This window comes from Heteronotia binoei, chromosome 10, assembly GCF_032191835.1.
Source record: "Heteronotia binoei isolate CCM8104 ecotype False Entrance Well chromosome 10, APGP_CSIRO_Hbin_v1, whole genome shotgun sequence".
Taxonomy (NCBI): Eukaryota; Metazoa; Chordata; class Lepidosauria; order Squamata; family Gekkonidae; genus Heteronotia; species Heteronotia binoei.
Window position 1 is genome coordinate 3063848 of NC_083232.1, and position 19532 is coordinate 3083379.

At 52.5% G+C, this 19532-nt stretch overlaps 1 protein-coding gene and 1 non-coding gene across 2 annotated transcripts in view; both read left to right on the forward strand.

Moving 5' to 3' along the window:
- Window positions 1–19532, forward strand: part of MAP4 (microtubule associated protein 4) — a 359198-nt gene that overhangs the window by 333308 nt on the left and 6358 nt on the right. Inside the window, exons 18-22 of the mRNA XM_060247898.1 lie at window positions 984–1097; window positions 10919–11011; window positions 14614–14694; window positions 17488–17569; window positions 19333–19445. Of these exons, the coding sequence (XP_060103881.1) occupies window positions 984–1097; window positions 10919–11011; window positions 14614–14694; window positions 17488–17569; window positions 19333–19445 (483 nt within the window). The remainder of the gene's footprint in view (window positions 1–983; window positions 1098–10918; window positions 11012–14613; window positions 14695–17487; window positions 17570–19332; window positions 19446–19532) is intronic.
- TRNAA-GGC (transfer RNA alanine (anticodon GGC)) lies at window positions 2196–2267 on the forward strand. Its single transcript has one exon. It is a non-coding gene; the product is annotated as a tRNA-Ala (tRNA).

Sequence of the window (19532 nt, forward strand, 5' to 3'; positions counted from 1 at the left end):
TTATCCAATCCCCCCTTGAAGCTGTCTATGCTTGTAGCCTCCACCACCTCCTGTGGCAGTGAATTCCACATGTTAATCACCCTTTGGGTGAAGAAGGACTGGGGGGGGGGGAATGTACTGCTGTTATTTGCTTCTTAGTGTGGTTAATCTGTAGGCTGCAGAAGGATCCAACCCCAGTTTACAAAATTGAGTGTGTGTGTGGGGGGTGTCATATTCCTGGAGTCCGAAGTGACAATTCAGTTATTGTGCAAGAATCTCTCCTCTGAAGTTGCATAAATCCCCCCCACCCCCAGTTAGGAACTGTGTAGATATTTGGGTGCTTTTGGGCTGCTTCAGAGACGAATTCTCATTTTGAATTTATGGCCAATATCAGAATTGCGGTGGGGGTGTGGGGATCAAGAAAACGCAACGTGCAAATTTGAGGAGGGCAAAGATGTGAACTAGTTTGGGCGACTGAGAGTGGTAAGAGAATTCCTTTCCAGCTCCAGACTTAACGTATGGTTCTCCCCACTCCCCCACCCCCCTTGAAGTTCCCTAGATTTGCTTCTGAATTGGCCCAAAACAGACTTGGGGATGGGGGGGTGGGTGTATGTGCGGCTTGCTCAGAATGCAGGTGTTTCCAGACTGGTTCCCCTCTGCGGGGGCAGCAGCCTCAGCAGCCGGCCATGATGCAACAGGAGGGGGTTTCCCGGCACAGTCTGGAGGGAGGTGTGTGACCAGTGGCGCCCTCCAAAGGAGAGGGGCTTGACCCTGTGTTTCCCGGCTCTCCCCCCACCCCCCTCTCCCCGTCGCTCTGCATTTCTCTTGCCTTAAGGATCAGATGTCACCTTTGCAGACGGCGTCCCTTCAGTTCCGCAGGGCCACACGGACGCCCCAGGTGTTGGTTTGACGTTCATCCTCCTTTCCCGTCATTGCTTTTTCTATTTCCCCCCCCCCTTCAATTCTCACGATGTAAAAGTCACCCTCCATTTGTCTCCATTTAGGCCAAAGTAGAGAGAAAGGCAGAGTCAGCCGGGGCTGCCCGAAAGCCCGAACTCAATGCAGTATCTAAAACAGCTGTAACAAAAGAGGGTTCCCCAAAGCAACCCAATGGGAAAGTGAGTTTTATTTCAGCTTCTATCACTTGGGAGAGAAAAGGACTGACTCTTCTGTGACTTCCCCCCCGTCCGCTCCTTTCACTCCCTGTTTGGGTCACTTTCCCTTCTTCTCTCTTAACTCTCACACTTTTTTTCTCGTTCTCCCTGTTCTCAGACCTCTTTCGTTGCACGCACTTTCCCGTGTGTCTGTCCCATCCTGCTGTCAGCGAAGTCCATGGGGAGAAACAAGTTCCCACCATCTTTCTGGAAGCCGTGCCAGCGTGGCTTAGCCTTCCCACCCAGAAAGGGTCGGGGACTCTCCGACTTCCCAGGCCCCAACAAACTTGAGTTTCTTCTCTTTCGCCAGCTCCGCGCCCCTCAGCAGCTTTCGGTTGCTTCGTTCCTGCCATCGACTGTATATTCCAGGGCAAAGGGGACAGCTAAGCTGTGTATCGTAGGCCTGTCTGGAATGAGACTCGAGGGTGTCGTTCTCACAGAGATGGCCATCTTGTGTCTGGGCTCTCCTGCTGGGGCACTCTTACAGTGGACGTCTTCTCTGTGTAAAAAGATAGTTTCAGCCGTGCTGGTCTTGCAGTAGAACAGCCTGATATGTCAGCAGCATCTTAGAGAATCAAAGAATCGGAGGTGACCTCCAGGGTCATCTAGTCCAACCCTCTGCACAGTGCAGGAAATTCACAAGTACCTCCTCCCCACACACACCCAGTGACCTCTGCTCCACACCCAGAAGATTTGGGGGTCGGGGGGAGCCGAACTAGCCTGTAGCCAAAATTGCAGCCTGACCTCCAAGTGGCGATCGGCATTTCCCTGGGTGTATTAAGAAATGGCCATGAGAACTCGTTTAAGCGGGCATGACCTTTTCTGACTGCGCTAGAGTGAATAGGTTTAGAACCCATAGAATCCTAGAGTTAGAAGGGACCTCCAGGGTCATCTAGTCCAACCTACTTTAGGGGAGGCACAGTGGCTCAGTGGTTGAGCATCTGCTTGGTAAGCAGGAGGTCCCAGGTTCAATCCCCGACATCTCCAACTAAAAAGGCTCCAGGCAAGTAGGTGTGAAAAACCTCAGCTTGAGACCCTGGAGAGCCTCATAAGTGTTAGGGAGGAAGGGTGGCTCAGTGGTAGAGCATCTGCTTGGCAAGCAGAAGGTCCCAGGTTCAATCCCTGGCATCTCCAACTAAAAAGGGTCCAGGCAAGTAGGCGTGAAAAACCTCAGCTTGAGACCCTGGAGACCTGCTGCCAGTCTGAGCAGACAAGATTGACTTTGATGGACCAAGGGGAGTCTGATTCAGTAGAAGGGAGCTTCAGATGTTCATACCTAGGTCTTCTTTTGGGAGGAACGGTGGCTCAGTGGTAGAGCATCTGCTCGGTAAGCAGAAGGTCCCAGGTTCAATCCCCGGCATCTCCAACTAAAAAGGGTCCAGGCAAGTAGGTGTGAAAAACCTCAGCTTGAGACCCTGGAGAGCCTCATAAGTGTTAGGGAGGAAGGGTGGCTCAGTGGTAGAGCATCTGCTCGGTAAGCAGAAGGTCCCAGGTTCAATCCCCGGCATCTCCAACTAAAAAGGGTCCAGGCAAGTAGGTGTGAAAAACCTCAGCTTGAAACCCTGGAGAGCTGCTGCCATTCTGAGTAGACAGACTGACTTGGATGGACCAAAGAGGGTCTGGTTCAGTATAAGGCAGCTTCATATGTTCATAATGCAGGAAATTCACAAATACCTCCCCCCCCAGACACACATACAGAGTGACCCCTGCTCCAAGCCCAGAAAATGGCAAAAAGGGGGGAGTGGGCTCTACAGGATCCAAATTGGCCATTAGTAAAATTGCTGCCTGACCCCAAAGTGTCAATCAGCATTTCCCTGGGCGTGTAGGAAAGGGCCAGGAGAACTAAGCACTGATGTGTGATCCTTCCTGCCCTCCTTCTCATGATCTGCCTCATTCACAGAATCAGCACTGCTGTCAGGTGGAAGTTCTCCCTCATGTTTCGTTAAAAACACTTTTGGTTCCATTTCAACCTGTTGGTTCTGGTCTGACCTTCTGGGGCGACAGGAAACAACTTTGCACCCTCCTCTCTAGGACAGCCCTCCAAGACCAATGAGAGTTTGGGATAGAAGCTTTTGAGAATCCAAGCCGCCTTCACTACACCACTGGAGAGCCAGTTTGGTGTAGTGGTTAAGTGTGCGGACTCTTACCTGGGAGAACCGGGTTTGTTTCCCCACTCCTCCACTTGCAGCTGCTGGAATGGCCTTGGGTCAGTCATGGCTCTAAAAGAGAGCCAGTTTGGTGTAATGGTTAAGTGTGCAGACTCTTATCTGGGAGAACCGGGTTTGATTCCCCACTCCTCTCCTTGCAGCAGCTGGAATGGCCTTGGGTCAGCCATAGTGGTTAAGTGTGCAGACTCTTATCTGGGAGAACCAGGTTTGATTCCCCACTCCTCCACTTGCACCTGCTGGAATGGCCTTGGGTCAGCCAGAGCTCTAATAGAGAGCCAATTTGGTGTAGTGGTTAAGTGCACAGACTCTTATCTGGGAGAACCAGGTTTGATTCCCCACTCCTCCACTTGCAGCTGCTGGAATGGCCTTGGGTCAGCCATAGCTCTAATAGAGAGCCAGTTGAGTGTAGTGGTTAAGGGCATGGACTCTTATCTGGGAGAACCGGGTTTGATTCCCCACTCTTCCACTTGCACCTGCTGGCATGGCCTTGGGTCAGCCATGGCTCTGGCAGAGGTTGTCCTTGAAAGGACAGCTGCTGTGAGAACCCTCTCAGCCCCACCCACCTCACGGGGTGTCTGTTGTGGGGGAGGAAGGGAAAGGAGATTGTGAGCTGCTCTGAGACTCTTCGGAGTGGAGGGCGGGATATAAATCCAATATCTTCATCTACCTCACAGGGTGTCTGTTGTGGGGGAGGAAGGGAAAGGAGATTGTGAGCTGCTCTGAGACTCTTCGGAGTGGAGGGCGGGATATAAATCCAATATCTTCTTCTTCTTCAATCTGTTCTGCCAAAGCGGAGCTGGGCCACTCAAAAGCTCCTGTCCCCCTCCCAAAATCTTGTTGGTCTCTAAGGTGGCTCCTGACCGTGAATCCAGCTGTGTGTTAAAAAAGAAAGATTCCCTACGCATGGAAACAAAACGTGTTGGGAAGAAGACTGACCAGGTGGTTGACTTCATCGTGCCTGTCTAGAATGGTAATGCCTAGGCACAGGAAGGACATCACGAAAGGCTGGGTGGCCTGGGGGGGTGTCAAACTCATTTTTTATGAGGGCCAGATCTGACATAAATGAGGCCTTGTTGGGCCGAGCCATGTCAGACGGTTAGCACTCGTTGGTCTTTCTTTGTATTTCTCCCCTGGGATCCAGGGAACAGGGCAAAGGAAGCTCTGGCTCTTTCCTTCCTTCCCCAGGGAACCAGGAGGGGGAGGAGCCTCAGCCAATAGAAGGAAGGGAGAAGATCTTATGCCGGAGGAAGCAAGAGAGAGGGAGAAGGGAGCGGATGACAGCCAGTTGCTCGGGGGCCTGATAGGAGCCCTCCGGGGGCCTGATTCGGCCTCTGGGCCGCATGATTGACACCCCTGGGTTAAAGTCTGGTGAGCTCTCATTACCCTGCAGGGAAGTTTTCTCCAGTCGCTGCCCCCTGATCCGTCTCATCCTCTGTGTATTAGAACACAGTGTTTGGTGCCGCTCCTTTCGTACAGCTGGTAGTTCTGCGGCGGGTCATGTGGTCAGTAGGCCAGCTGACCCTTCGCCTGATGGGCTGCGCCCCTGGAGTTTCCCTGACCATTCAGCGCAGGAAGCAGTTAAACGCAAAGCCACCCTCCGTTGTTATCATGTGTTCCAAGACATGCTGAGGCATCCGCAGAGGAATAGTTTCCACTTTGGCAGCACCGGGGCTGAGCGTCCTTCCACCGCCGTCGCTTTGGCTAGGCCAGGTCAAGTCTGCCTTTGCGACGCAACTGTTTTTATTACGTTTCAGCGGCTGCTGGGGGCTTTCTTCTGCTCATCCAGAGGGCAGACAGTGTCTCAGTCCTGGTGGCAACAAACATGGCCCCCATTAATTGACTTGAACTTGGCCGGCATGCCAAGGGTGGGGGGTGCCATCATTTGGTCTGTGCCCACTAGGCCTTCCTGTCCTGGCTGTGGGCAGGTTGACTTGAAGTGGGCAGGACAGTTGGGGTAGATTTGCCAAGAAGGGTAGCAGAGTTGGTTGCACTGGAGCCCTATCCTGGAAGTAGCAGTCAAATGGACTGTCTTTCATTTTGTTATTTCAACATTTCTCCCCTCCCCCCCCCCCCCCATTCCTTGTGGGTCAAGGCAGCAAGCTAAAGACAACATTGGAAAACCCAGATCTCTCCTCCCTCCACCCCTCAGAAGATGCCTGCCAGTTCAGACTCCTTGAAACACCTCCTGAAGATCTCCATGCGGGCACGGGGTGGGGTCTCACCTCTTCAGGGAGCCCCTTCGACAGAGCTGGGGCCACAATGGAAAAGGCCCTGCTCTGGGCGATGCCAGGCAGACCACTCTAAGAAGTGGGCTGTTTGATGACCCCTAATTGGTACATGGGTTTATATGGAAGGGTTGGTGGCTCAGTTGTAGAGCATCTGCTTGGTAAGCAGAAGGTCCCAGGTTCAATCCCCGGCATCTCCAACTAAAAAGGGTCCAGGCAAATAGGCGTGGAAAACCTCAGCTTGACACCCTGGAGAGCCGCTGCCAGTCTAAGTAGACAAGACTGACTTTGATGGACCGAGGGGGGTCTGATTCAGTATAAGGCAGCTTCTTGTGTTCACAAGGAATGAAGGCAACTTTAAGGGAGGGATGGTAGCTCAGTGGCAGAGCATCTGCTTGGTAAGCAGAAGGTCCCAGGTTCAATCCCCGGCATCTCCAACTCAAAAGGGTCCAGGCAAGTAGGTGTGAAAAACCTCCACTTGAGACCCTGGAGAGCCGCTGCCAGTCTGAGTAGACAAGACTGACTTGGATGGACTGATTCAGTATAAGGCAGCTTTGTATGTTCATATGTTCTCAAGGAATGAAGGCAACTTTAAGGGAGGGATGGTAGCTCAGTGGTAGAGCATCTGCTTGGTAAGCAGAAGGTCCCAGGTTCAATCCCCAGCATCTCCAACTAAAAAGGGTCCAGGCAAGTAGACGTGGAAAACCTCAGCTGGAGACCCTGGAGAGCCGCTGCCAGTCTGAGAAGACAAGACTGACTTTAGAGAGGGACGGTGGCTCAGTGGTAGAGCATCTGCTTGGTAAGCAGGAGGTCCCAGGTTCGATCCCCAGCATCTCCAGCTAAAAAGGCTCCAGGCAAATAGGCGTGAAAAACCTCAGCTGGAGACCCTGGAGAGCCGCTGCCAGTCTGAGTAGACAAGACTGACTTTGATGGATCAAAGAGGGTCTGATTCAGTAGAAGGCAGCTTCATATGTTCACATGAGACGTTCCTTCAGTTCTGTATGTCCAAGGTCATGAAGGGCTTTCAAGGACATAACCAGTATCTTGAACTGAACTTGAAAACGGACAGGCAGCCAGAGTAGCCGTTTCAGATTGGGCAATATAACATTCCTGGCGGCTAGCCCCTGACAGCTGTCGGGATGCTGCACATTCAGGAGCAGTTGTGGTTCTCGGGTTGTTTCCAAGGGCAGCCCCATGTAGAGCCTGTTGCAGCAATCCAGGTGTGAGGGCACAGAAGCAGGGCTCATCACGAGGGGCTTTAAAGGTGGCAACAGGCATCTTGAACTGAACACAGAAACAGAAACAGACGGGCTGCTGACACAGCTGTTTAAAAACGCACAGTGCTGACTTATTTATTTATTTATTTATTCGATTTATATCCCGCCCTACCCCACCAAGGCGGGCTCAGGGCGGCTTACAATACTTGTCCTTGGATTTCTTCCCTCTGCCTCTTTCCGCCTCCCGAGTGCCTAATAAATAGGTGGTGAAATGGAGATTCAGCCTTAGAATGTTCTGCCCCTTTCCCCGTTAGTCTTATGACCTATTTATTTATTTATATTTGAACTTATATCCCGCCCTTCTCACCGAAGTGTCTCAGGGCGGCTTACAACATTGTAATTTACATAGATTCAATTTAAAAACATTTACATAATACAGTTAAAACCATAATTAATACAACAGAGATAAAATAAACCAGCGGTCTGCAAGTACATTTTTGTTCCATCCGGAAGGTTTTCTCATTGTCAGTTAGGTGTTATAGGCCTGCCGGAAGAGGGCTGTCTTACAGGCCCTGCGGAACTGCCCTAGGTCCCGCAGGGCCCGCACCTCCTCCGGCAGTTGGTTCCACCAGTAAGGTGCCATTATTGTTACTTTCCAGGGTGAGATCTTAGCCTTGGAGAATCTCAGGAATCCAGGTCCCCCTGGCCTGAGAAATCAGCCATAGTACAAGATCCAGGCGGGCAGCCGTGTTGGTCTGAAGCAGTAGAACAAAGCAGGAGTCCAGAAGCACCGTTAAGACCAACAACGTTTTATACCGAATGTCAGCTTTCGTGTGCTCTTAAGCACACTTCATCAGACCGTAGGATGGAATGGCCAGCAGTCCTAAATATAGAGAAAGTGGACAGCGGATCAACATGCAAAATCATGGAAATGTCCCTTAGCGGATTAAAAGAATCACAAGCCGGGGCCTAGCGACTGCCAGCCCGTGTCCACTGGGATAAAACAACAAAAACAGTGATAAACGTCAGAATAGCAGATTGATGTCCATGGTACGAGATCATTTAGTTGCTCTTTCTGACCCCCTGATGCTTCCCTAGGTGGTTGGGGTGATGCCACATTCAGCTGATGCTCTCAAAATACTGGGACTTGAGGGCATCCAATGAAGCTGACGGGTAGTAGGTTTAGGGCAGACAAAAGGAAATCTACATTACACATGGAGTGATTCAAATGTGGAATTGGCTGCCAGAGGATGGAGTGGTGGCCACAGGAATAGACAGCTCCAAAAGGGGACTTAGATTCATGGACGATAGGTCTATCAGTTTGGTGTAGTGGTTAAGTGTGCGGACTCTTATCTGGGAGAACCGGGTTTGATTGCCCCCTCCTCCACTTGCACCTGCTGGATTGGCCTTGGGCCAGCCATAGCTCTAATAGACAGCCAGTTTGGTGTAGTGGTTAAGTGCATGGACTCTTATATGGGAGAACCGGGTTTGATTCCCCACTCTTCCACTTACAGCTGCTGGAATGGCCTTGGGTCAGCCATAGCTCTAATAGAGGGCCAGTTGGGTGTAGTTGTGAAGTGCACGGACTCTTTTCTGGGAGAACCGGGTTTGATTCCCCACTCCTCCACTTGCACCTGCTGGAATGGCCTTGGGTCAGCCATAGCTCTAATAGAGGGCCAGTTTGGTGTAGTGGTTAAGTGTGTGGACTCTTATCTGGGAGAACTGGGTTTGATTCCCCACTCCTCCACTTGCAGCTGCTGGAATGGCCTTGGGTCAGCCATAGCTCTAATAGAGAGCCAGTTGGGTGTAGTTGTGAAGTGCATGGAGTCTTATCTAGGAGAACTGGGTTTGATTCCCCACTCTTCCAGTTACAGCTGCTGAAATGGCCTTGGGTCAGCCATAGGTCTAATAAAGGGCCAGTTGGGTGTAGTTGTGAAGTGCACGGACTCTTATCTGGGAGAACTGGGTTTGATTCCCCACTCTTCCACTTACAGCTGCTGGAATGGCCTTGGGTCACCCATAGCTCTAATAGAGAGCCAATTGGGTGTAGTTGTGAAGTGCACGGACTCTTATCTGGGAGAACCGGGTTTGATTCCCCACTCTTCCACTTACAGCTGCTGGAATGGCCTTGGGTCAGCTATAGCTCTAATAGAGGGCAAGTTTGGTGTAGTGGTTGTGCGCGGGCTCTTATCTGGGAGGACCGGGTTTGATTCCCCACTCCTCCACTTGCAGCTGCTGGAATGGCCTTGGGTCAGCCATAGCTCTAATAGAGAGCCAGTTGGGTGTAGTTGTGAAGTGCATGGACTCTTATCTAGGAGAACTGGGTTTGATTCCCCACTCCTCCACTTACAGCTGCTGGGATGGCCTTGGGTCAGCCATAGCTCTAATAGAGAGCCAGTTGGGTGTAGTTGTGAAGTTCATGGACTCTTATCTGGGAGAACCCGGTTTGATTCCCCACTCCTCCATTTACAGCTGCTGGAATGGCCTTGGGTCAGCCATAACTCTGCAGAGGTTGTCCTTAAAATGGCCGCTTCTGGAAGAGCCCTCTCAGCCCCACCCACCTCACAGAGTGTCTGTTGTGGGGGAGGAAGGTAAAGGAGATTGTGAGCCACTCTCAGTCTCTGATTCAGAGAGAGGGGCGGGGTATAAATCTGCAATTCTTCTTCTTTATCAGTCTGCTAGCCACGATGACTGAGGGAAACCTCCCTGGTCAGAGGTACTAAACCTTCAAATCCAAAAGCCAGGAGGCAACATCAAAAGAAGGCCTTGGCCTCTGTGCCCTGTTGTTTGGCTGTCTAGAGGTGTGAGATGGGGTTGGACTGGATGGACTCTTGGTCTGATCCAGCAGGGCTCTTCTTCTGATCTTATCAAGGGAAGGCCTCAGCCTCTCTGCCCTGTTCTTGACTCTCCAGAGGAACTGGTTGGCCACTGTGTGAGGAGATAGGAGGCTGGACTAGATGGACCATCCCTGATCTGACCCAGCAGGGCTTTTCTGATGTTCTTCTCAGGGGAAGGCCTTGGCTTCTTTGCCCTGTTGTTGGACCTCCAGAGGAACTGGTTGGCCACTGCGTGAGACAGGAGGCTGGACTAGATGGTCCTTCGCTGGTCTGACCCAGCAGGGCTCTTCTGAGGTTCTCCTCAGGGGAAGGCCTCAGCCTTTCTGCCCTGTTGTTGGCTGTTCAGAGGAACTGGCTGGCCAGCGTGTGAGACAGGAGGCTGGACTAGATGGACTGTGTAGATCTTGGCCGCATCCAGAAAGATGGTTGTTGGTACTTTCTCGAGTGAGGGAGAGCACACAGATTAACACACCTTAGTGTTACCTAAACTGTTAAGAGATCATGAGCGTGCCCTCTGGTATCTGACCAAGGGAGCTTACACCACAGTAGTTTCGTTGGTCCCAAAGGTGAGAGTAGCAGCCCCATGGCATAGAGTGTTAAAGCTGCAGTACTGCAGTCCTAAGCTCTGCTCATGGCCTGAGTTTGATCCCGGCGGAAGCTGGGTTCAGGTAGCCTGCTCGAGGTTGACTCAGTCTTCCATCTTTCCGAGGTGGGTCAAATGAGTCCCCAGCTTGCTGGGGGGCAAAGTGAAGATGACTGGGGAAGGCAATGGCCTTTCCCGTAAAAAGTCTGCCATGAAAACGTTGTGATGCGACGTCACCCCAGAGTCAGAAATGACTGGTGCTTGCACAGGGGGACTACCTTTTACCTTTTTAAGGTGAGAGTAGACTCGAATCTGTCTCTCGTAGACCAACACGGCTGCTCTCTGAAACGGTCTGGGTTTTTGTATGCTTAGAACATATTGGTGGCCTCTGAGGTTGCTAGTTAAACAGTGATACATTCAGACAACGCACTAGACTAGAGCAATCAGAGACCCCTTCTTAGGAAGGCGGCCATCCCCCGAGTCGTTCCGTGCCAGCCCTGAGAATGCCTCTGCCACTAACACTGTCTGCCTCGCCATCTCACGTCTCCATTGGCTTCCTCTCTCTCTCTGTCTCTCTTCCTCTGTCCCTTCCTCGTCCGCGTTCGTTCGCACTTAATCCTCAAGTCAGGTTGGAGTTCTAACACTGCTCACTCTCTGTCGCCCTCTGTCTGCCGCCTCCCAGCCTCGCGCCCACGAGAGAATTCTAACCAGCCCTCTTTCCTTGTGTCGTTCTCTCCATCTCCGTCACGCTCCAGGTCCAGATAATCTCCAAAAAGGCCAGCTACAGCCACGTCCAGTCCAAGTGTGGGTCCAAGGACAATATTAAGCATGTCCCTGGAGGTGGGAACGTAAGTACTCCAGGGCCCCGGATAGCCGTCTCTCTCTCTCTCTCTCCACTAACTCCTCTCTCAGTTTTCTTGTGCTGGTTTGGACTGTTGTGGTGTGCTTTTATGTGTTTGCATATATATTTGTATGTGTGTGTGTGCTTGTTCTTTTTCCACATCAGAAAGAACGCAGGGCATCTTCTTCTGGGAGGGCCACCCCCTAGTTCTGGGGAGTCAAATTCAGGAAGGGACAAAGGCAACGAAGGAGGGAATCTCTTGAAAATTAAGGCTGCGGTACAGGATGTGGTGCAGTCTATGAGGTCAGGAAGGGTGTTCTCAAGAGATGGGTGCCTCTTCTGAAGAACGGCGGGCCGAGAAGCATGAGGAGTGCAGTCAGTGGCCGCTAGCCACGGCGACTGAGGGGAACCTTCTCATTCAGAGGCAGTTGACCTCTGAATCTCTTTTCCAGGAGGCAACATTAGGGGAAGGCCTCGGCCTCTCTGCCCTGTTGTTGGTCCTCCAGGGGAACTGGTTGGCCTCTGTGTAGGACAGGAGGCTGGACTAGATGGACCTTCACTGGTCTGATCCAGTAGGACTCTTCTGATGTTCTTCTCAGGGGAAGGCCTCGGCCTCTCTGCCCTGTTGTTGGCCCTCCAGAGGAACTGGGTGGCCCCTGTGTGAGACAGGAGGTTGGACTAGGTGGACCCCACCTGGCCTGATCCATCAGGGCTCTTCTGGGGTTCTCCTCAGGGGAAGGCCTTGGCCTCCCTGCCCTGTTGCTGGCCCTCCAGAGGCTGGCCACTGTGAGAGACAGGAGGCTGGACTAGATGGACCCTCCCTTGTCTGACTCAGCAGGGCTCTTCTGATGTTCTTCTCAGGGGAAGGCCTCGGCCTCTCTGCCCTGTTGTTGGCCCTCCAGAGGAACTGGGTGGCCACTGTGTGAGACAGGAGGCTGGACTATATGGACCCTCCGTGGTCTGACCCAGCAGGGCTCTCCTTATGTTCTTCTCAAGGGAAGGCCTCGGCCTCTCTACCCTGTTGTTGGCCCTGCTGAGGAACTGGTTGACTACTGTGTGAGACAGGAGACTGGACAAGATGGACCTTCACTGGTCTGATCCAGCAGGGCTCTTCTGATGTTCTTCTCAGGGGAAGGCCTCGGCCTCTCTGCCCTGTTGTTGGCCCTCCTGAGGAACTGGTTGACCACTGTGTGAGACAGGAGACTGGACAAGATGGACCTTCACTGGTCTGACCCAGCAAGACTCTTCTGATGTTCTTCTCAGGGGAAGGCCTCAGCCTTTCTGCCCTGTTCTTGGCCCTTCAGAGGAACTGCTTCACCACTGTGTGAGACAGGAGGCTGGACTAGGTGGACCTTCATTGGTCTGATCCAGCAGGGCTCCTCTAATGTTCTTCTCGGGAGGAGGCCTCAGCCTCTCTGCCCTGTTGTTGGCCCTCCAGAGGAACTGGTTGACCCTTGCATGAGACAGGAGGCTGGACTAGGTGGACTCTCCCTGGTCTGATCCAACAGGGCCCTTCTAATGTTCTTAGCTGCTGTTTCCTTCCAAAGCCTTCCTGAGCTGAGGTGGACCTTGAGCTGGTCCCAGCCTCTCAGCCTCACCTACCTGACAGGGTTGTTGTGTGGATAAAAAGCAAGAGAGGAGAAGGATGACAGCTGCTTTGGGGGTCTCCATTGGAGAGAAAGGCAGGGGACAAACAACATAAATATATTTGTCAAGGCTGGCAACGGAGTGGGTGGGCTCTATGTACGAAGCCACCGAGTTCAGTGTGGTTGTCTCTTGAGTGGCAGCAGCCTTCATCTTCTTAACATGGCAGAATTCTGTCACCAGTATGGAATACCGGCTGTTTTTTTATTTTACATAATTCTGCATTTTTTTTAAATGTGTCCAGTTATAGAGTTTTAATGGTATCCACAGGGCCACTGAAACCACACACAGGCACACACACACACACACACACGCCTTCTCCGAAAACCTTCTTCAGCCACCTTCCTGGCGCCGGAGGTTTCGGCAGGCATTGCTTGCACTCTTTCAGGCCCGGATGCCTTAAAACTTGCTGTATAATTTTCTAGAGGGGGGAGGTGAGATTGTTAGGAAGCTGAACCTTGTCCTCTCCGTGCCACGCTGTGCTTCTTCCACGTCATCGCAGCCGTCAGGGACAGAGATCCGACTTGTGCATTCCCCTTTCCCTGGCAGGCAACTTTGCATTCTGCTGATTGCTGACTTCACCACTGCTTTTCTGGTGAGGGAGGAGGTGTTTTGGAGAATGGGGTTCCCCCCCACAGCTGTGCTCTTGGTGCACCCCCCACCCACCCCCATTGCTTACGTGGCTTGTTGCATGGAGCTTCCTGGTCACCTGCCACAGAACAACCAGGGCTGGGAGCTTTTCACCCCCTCGACACAGCTCTTTAGTCGCTTCTGCCTTTGCTGTCTGCGGTTCCTTGAGGGTGGTGTCCCCTGGGGGCCCATGCAGAGGAGGCCGGTTCCCTTTGGGGGGAGGGGGGGAACTGCTGTGTTTAGTGGGCGGCTCCTCCATGCACGGAGTGGCTTGCTGTCCAGAGGCCGGATCTGTATTCCAGCTGGCCTCACACTGCCTTAAAAAAAAGAAAAAACGTAGAAGAAGGTGGGCTCTAATGTGATCTTCATGCAGAGGGCTCTTTCTTCTGCTGGCTCTGTGGACCTTCCGGGTTCCTTTTGTGCTGGTCAGCCCAACCCACGGTGTTAAACGAAGCTCATTCTCCCAAAGAGTTTTGGGCTTCTTCTCAGCAGGGAAGGGGTGTAGTTCTTCTGCAGTTTTGCCATGGGGATATCCTCGGGTGGCTCTTTTAAGTTCCGCGGGGAGTTGGGGAGAGGGAGGTCGGTGTGTTTGGTGATTTGGTTTAGGGGCTTCTCCGGAGCTTTCTGTAGATCCCCGTGGCTTGCTCGGTCCCTAACGCTGCTGGGAAGTCATTTCAGCAGATATCTAATTTAATTTAATTTTTAGATTTATATCCCGCCCTATCCCACGAGCAGGCCCAGGGTGGCTTACGACAGTAAAATCAAACAGTTCAAATAATATCATAAAAACAGACATTGCAAAAAAGGAGCAGCATAGGCAGTAAACAGCACGCTGTGATTGCTAACGGCCGAGCATAGCACCACGATGGTGAACTGCTGGGGGAAGGGATGACTTTCAAGGATGTCGAGATGCCCTTGGGCTTGGGCCGAGGAGAGGCGAAGGCTCCATTCTAGAAAACAGTCTTTTCTGCCCTTCCTGCTTCTCGCATTCTCTCTTATATGGGGAACCGTTCCTCTTCAGTGCTGGCTTTTTCGCTCTCTTTCCATGCTCATTCAAAGATCTAGGGGACGCAAAAGCGCTTGCTAGGGCTACTTTCCGGATTATGCCTAAGACCCTTTGTGTCACAGTTGTCCCTCTTCCCCCTCCCCACCTTTGCTGTCTCCTTATCCGTCCCGTGGCCCCTGTAGGGCCGTGGGGGAAGAGGGATACTGCCGGCTCTGGCCTGTCTCCTTCCCCCTTTCCTTCGCTGTCACCCCGCTTCTCACCACCTCGAAACACAGATCGAAAGCTGTCCGCGCGTGCAGAACGGAGAGTAAAGTGCTTGTCGTTTTCAGGTTCCAAATGCCCAAAGGCCAGCTTCGGGCAACCACTCCCGGCCGTCCACCGGCCCCAAGGCCAACCAGGGCAAAACCGATGTGAGTAGAACCACCCCAGTTGCCGACTCGGCCTTTGATGTGGCGGGATTTCGCCTTTGATCAGTTTCATGTTCCCTCCCCCGGTTGGAGTTGACACTTGGTGGGCAGACAGACATAACCTTTTATTGGCGTAACAGAAAAGAGATGCAAGATCCAAAGGAACTTTCCAAATGGGACATACAAACCGCAGTCGTTTGCAAGCCCAACCAGCATGGGAATGCAAGGTTACAGACAAAATTTAACTCAGAGAAGTGGAGCGAGGTATTCCCCTACCTGTCTCCATTTTTAATTTCTTTCTCATTCACTGCTAGGGCCAGAAACTCTGCAACCTGCTGGTTTTACTGTATCTGAGCCTCCCAGAAGCCTCGGTTTCATTTTTTTTTCTCCCTGTGCGGTCACCCCCAAGTTCTCACAAGATGACTCCCTCTCCCCGTAACCCAGGCAATTGCTGCTAAAGGACAAAGGTTGAGTCCAGCGTGCCTGCACATGAAAGCTTCTACCCAGAATCAAACTTTGTCGATCTTAAAGTCGCTGCTGGACTCAACCTTTCTTCTCCTACTTCAGACCAACACGGCCAGCCACCTGAATCTAAGAGCAATTCCGTTATGCAAAGATGCTTAATTACTCTGCTGTCCAGCTGCCCTTCCGGCACCAGCTTCTCTGCCAAGCAGGAGAAGTTCAAGTCGCTTGTGGGCCTCGCGTGGCCAGAGCCGGGAGGCGAGACCCGCCCTCAGTCTGCACAGCACAGCTGAGACAGTTTATTGGCTGGAGAAACTCAGCAGTAGCAGAAGCAGCTTCCTGGGCCCTGTCAAAGGACTTCCTGTGCCTTCCTGCCTTTCCCCACGTTTCTCGAGAAGCAGCGACGTGGCATTGAGTGGCCAAAGAAAATAGTTGCAGGTCTTACCCCAACAGCGTGTGTGTGGGGGGGTGTTAGTTGGAGATGTGGGGACACAGAGCCAAGGCAATCCACAGGCTTCGTTTGTGGCACATTGCCGCTTCTGCCAGCATCCCAGCTCACACTGTTAAGAAATCAGAAGCTCTAACCCAGGGGTGGGGAACCCTTTTTCTTCCAAGGGCCGTTTGGATATTTAGAACATCATTTGCGGGCCACACAAAATTATCAACTTAAAAAACAGTGCTCCGCTGAGGGAGAACAATTCAGGCCGGCCCAATTGATACAAATAATTGTTTTTCTCTTTGAAGTCATGTGGGGAGAGCCTAATTTGCCACACACACAGCCCCCCCCCCCCCAGCCCGCCACCCTAGGCAAACGCCTCGGTCCGGGGCTTTTTTTGTAGAGTCCACCACGTGGCTCAACTCGGCCCAGCAATCCCCGAGGGCCAGACCGAGTGATCTTGAGGGCCATAAACAGCCCTTGGACTGGGTGTTCCCCAGTCCTGCTCTAACCTGTCTGTCTTGACTGGCACAGGGGCATAAGTCAGCAGTGTTTCCACCAGTTGGCTTGCCCAAGGATCAGTCATGCAGCCGCGGTGTCTGTCTAGCCTTCGTCGTTTGGGGGAGGAGTTTCAGTAAGACTTGGGGCAGGTGTCACTCGGATGGGGCTAGGCCGAGCCTTCGGGGGGGGGGGGCTTTTGGAACCCTCTGCGGTTCCCCCTCCCCTTGTTGCCTCTGATCCTGAGAAGTCGTCTTCCCTTCCCTTCCTCCCCTTTGTTTTTCTCTCCCACTCTGCCCCTCAAGTTCTTTGGAACTTGGAATGCACCGTGCCCTCGTGCAGCATACGTTCCTGGCACAGAATGGGCCTTTTTGATAGGGCTTCTGTATGGGGAGGGCAGGGAGGGGGTTTACGTCGAACCCATGAAGCTGCCCTTATACTGAATCAGACCCTCAGTCCATGCGGGTCAGTCTTGTCTGCTCAGACTGGCAGCGGCTCTCCAGGGCCTAAGGTAGGAAAAATGGCCCCAAAGCAAACTAATTTCCCCTCACCTCCTGCCTGGCCCTATTTGACTGGAACTGGGACCTTCCGCATGCCAAGCAGAGGCTCTTCCACTGAGCCACGGCCCTTCTCCATTAGTCTCCAGGGTCTCAGACTGAGGTCTTTCCCATCACCTCCTGCCTGGTCCTTTTAACTGGAGGTGCCGGGGATCGAACCTGGGACCTTCCGCATGCCAAACAGAGGCTTTTCCACTGAGCCACGGCCCTTCTCAGTTAGTCTCCAGGGTCTCAGACTGAGGTCTTTCCCCTCACCTCCTGCCTGGCCCTATTTGACTGGTGCTGCCGGGGATTGGACCTGGGACCTTCTGCATTACAAGCAGATGCTCTGCCACTGAGCCATGGCCCCTCCCCCACACCGTGGCCCAGCCTTTTCCATCCCCCCAAGTAAGAAGGCAGTCTCCCCGAAGCGAAGGCCAAGGCAGGGCAGAAAAGAGGGTCTCAGCGACTGAGCTGGTGGATTTAGCATGCCGGGCGCTAGTCTGATCACTGTTGCAATTATTATTATTATTTATAATAATAATAATCCTGTAAAGTGCACTTTATAACATCCAGTGCTCTTGCTGGTCACGACTCTGTCTTCTCTGGCCGCGCTCTGCCTTCTGAGTCTATGCAGGATGCTGCCTGGTTTTTTGGGGAGGGGCTTTGGAGAGCCCCCGGTCGTCTCTTGCATGAACACCTCTTTCTCGGGAGCCCCCCGGAGCATCTGCAGCTCTCACCATCCGCCCAGGAGAGAGCAGTGGGGTGGCGGTGGCACAGCAGCGCTGGTGTTTAGAAGTCCTACAGAGCAGAGATGGGCTCCACCCTTCCTGAGGCACTGTCCTTTCTCCCTCCGCTCTGCAGGTGCAGATCCTGAACAAGAAGATTGATCTTTCCAAAGTGTCCTCCAAGTGCGGCTCAAAGGCAAATATCAAGCACAAGCCAGGTGAGAGAGAGAGAGCGAGGGGAGGGAGGGGAGGAGGGTTGCGGGGAGCTAAGAATTCATTCCTTCATTCAATTTATATCCCTCCCGATCCGCAGACTCAGGGCCACAGCCAGCAGATGACACCCTCTTGGGGGACCCCCGGTCCAGCTAGCTCACTGTGATGTACTCAAACTGGCGGGAGCAGCAGCAAAGAGCACAAGTCCCAGAGCACCTTCATAGAATCATAGAGTTGGAAGGGACCTCCAGGGTCATCTAGTCCAACCCCCTGCACAATGCAGGAAACTCACAAACACCTCCCCCTAAATTCACAGGATCTTCATTGCTGTCAGATGGCCATCTAGGCTCTGCTTAAAAACCTCCAAGAAAGGAGAGCCCACCCCTTCCCGAGGAAGCCTGTTCCACTGAGGAACTGCTCTAATGGTCAGGAATCATAGAATCCTAGAGTTGGAAGGGACCTCCAGGGTCATCTAGTCCAACCCCGTGCACAATGCAGGAAACTCACAAACACCTCCCCCTAAATTCACAGGATCTTCATTACTGTCAGATGGCCACCTAGCCTCTGCTTAAAAACCTCCAAGGAAGGAGAGCCCACCACCTCCTGAGGAGGAAGCTTGTTCCACTGAGGAACCACTCTAACGGTCAGGAAGTTCTTCCTAATAGAGTCATAGAATCCTAGAGTTGGAAGGGAACACCAGGGTCATCTAGTCCAACCCCCTGCACAATGCAGGAAACTCACAAACACCTCTCCCTAAATTCACAGGATCCTCATTGCTGTCAGATGGCCATCTAGCCTCTGTTTAAAAACCTCCAAGGAAGGAGAGCCCACCACCTCCCGAGGAGGAAGCCTGTTCCACTGAGGAACCGCTCTAACGGTCAGGAAGTTCTTCCTAATGTTGAGCCGGAAACTCTTTTGATTTAATTTCAACCCACTGGTTTTGGTCCTACCTTCTGGGGCCACAGAAAACAATTCCACGCCATCCTTTATATGACAGCCCTTCAAGGACTTGAAGATGGTGATCAAATCATAGTATCCTAGAGCTGGAAGGGACCTCCAGGGTCATCTAGTTCAACCTCCTGCACAATGCAGGAGACTCACAAACACCTCCCCCTAAATTCACAGTATCCTCATTGCTGTCAGATGGCCATCTAGCCTCTGTTTAAAAACCTCCATGGAAGGAGAGCCCACCACCTCCCAAGGAGGAAGCCTGCTCCACTGAGGAACCACTCTAACGATCAGGAAGTTCTTCCTAATGTTGAGCTGGAAACTCTTTTGATTGAATTTCAACCCATTGGTTCTGGTCCTGCCTTCTGGGGCCACAGAAAACAATTCCACCCCATTCTTTCTAGGACAGCCCTTCAAGTACTTGTAGATGGCGATCAAACCTTAAAGAGGAACAAAAATTTTGGCCGGCTACAAGCTTTCAGGAGTCATCGCTCAAGCTTCTTCAGATGCAGTATCTAAAGGAATGAGCAGTAACTCCAAAAGCTCCTGCTCAGCCACAAATTTTGTTGGTCTTTAAGGCAGTCCTGGACTTGTGCTCTTTTCTCCTGTTACAGACAGACTAAAACAGCTGCACCGCTTGATCTAAACTGGCAGCAGTTCTCCAAAATAGCATCTTAGCTACTGGAGACCTTGCCGCTGGAGTTACCGGCGGGGACTGAACCCGCCACCTTCCGATTGCACCGTGGGTCTGTGGCCACCCAGCCAGCCCCTGCGGTGAAGCTCCCGGTCCATAACATCCTGCTTCCTTTGCTCGTTCCAGGAGGTGGAGATGTCAAGATTGAAAATCAGAAGTTGAACTTCAAGGAAAAGGCCCAGGCAAAAGTGGGCTCCCTGGACAATATGGGCCACATGCCAGCAGGGGGCGCTGTGAAGGTACGTGACCCAGGAAGAAGTTTGGCTAGGCACCCTCCCTGTTTCCTGTGTGTGGCCACTCCATCTGTCCTGTCCTCTCCACTCCTC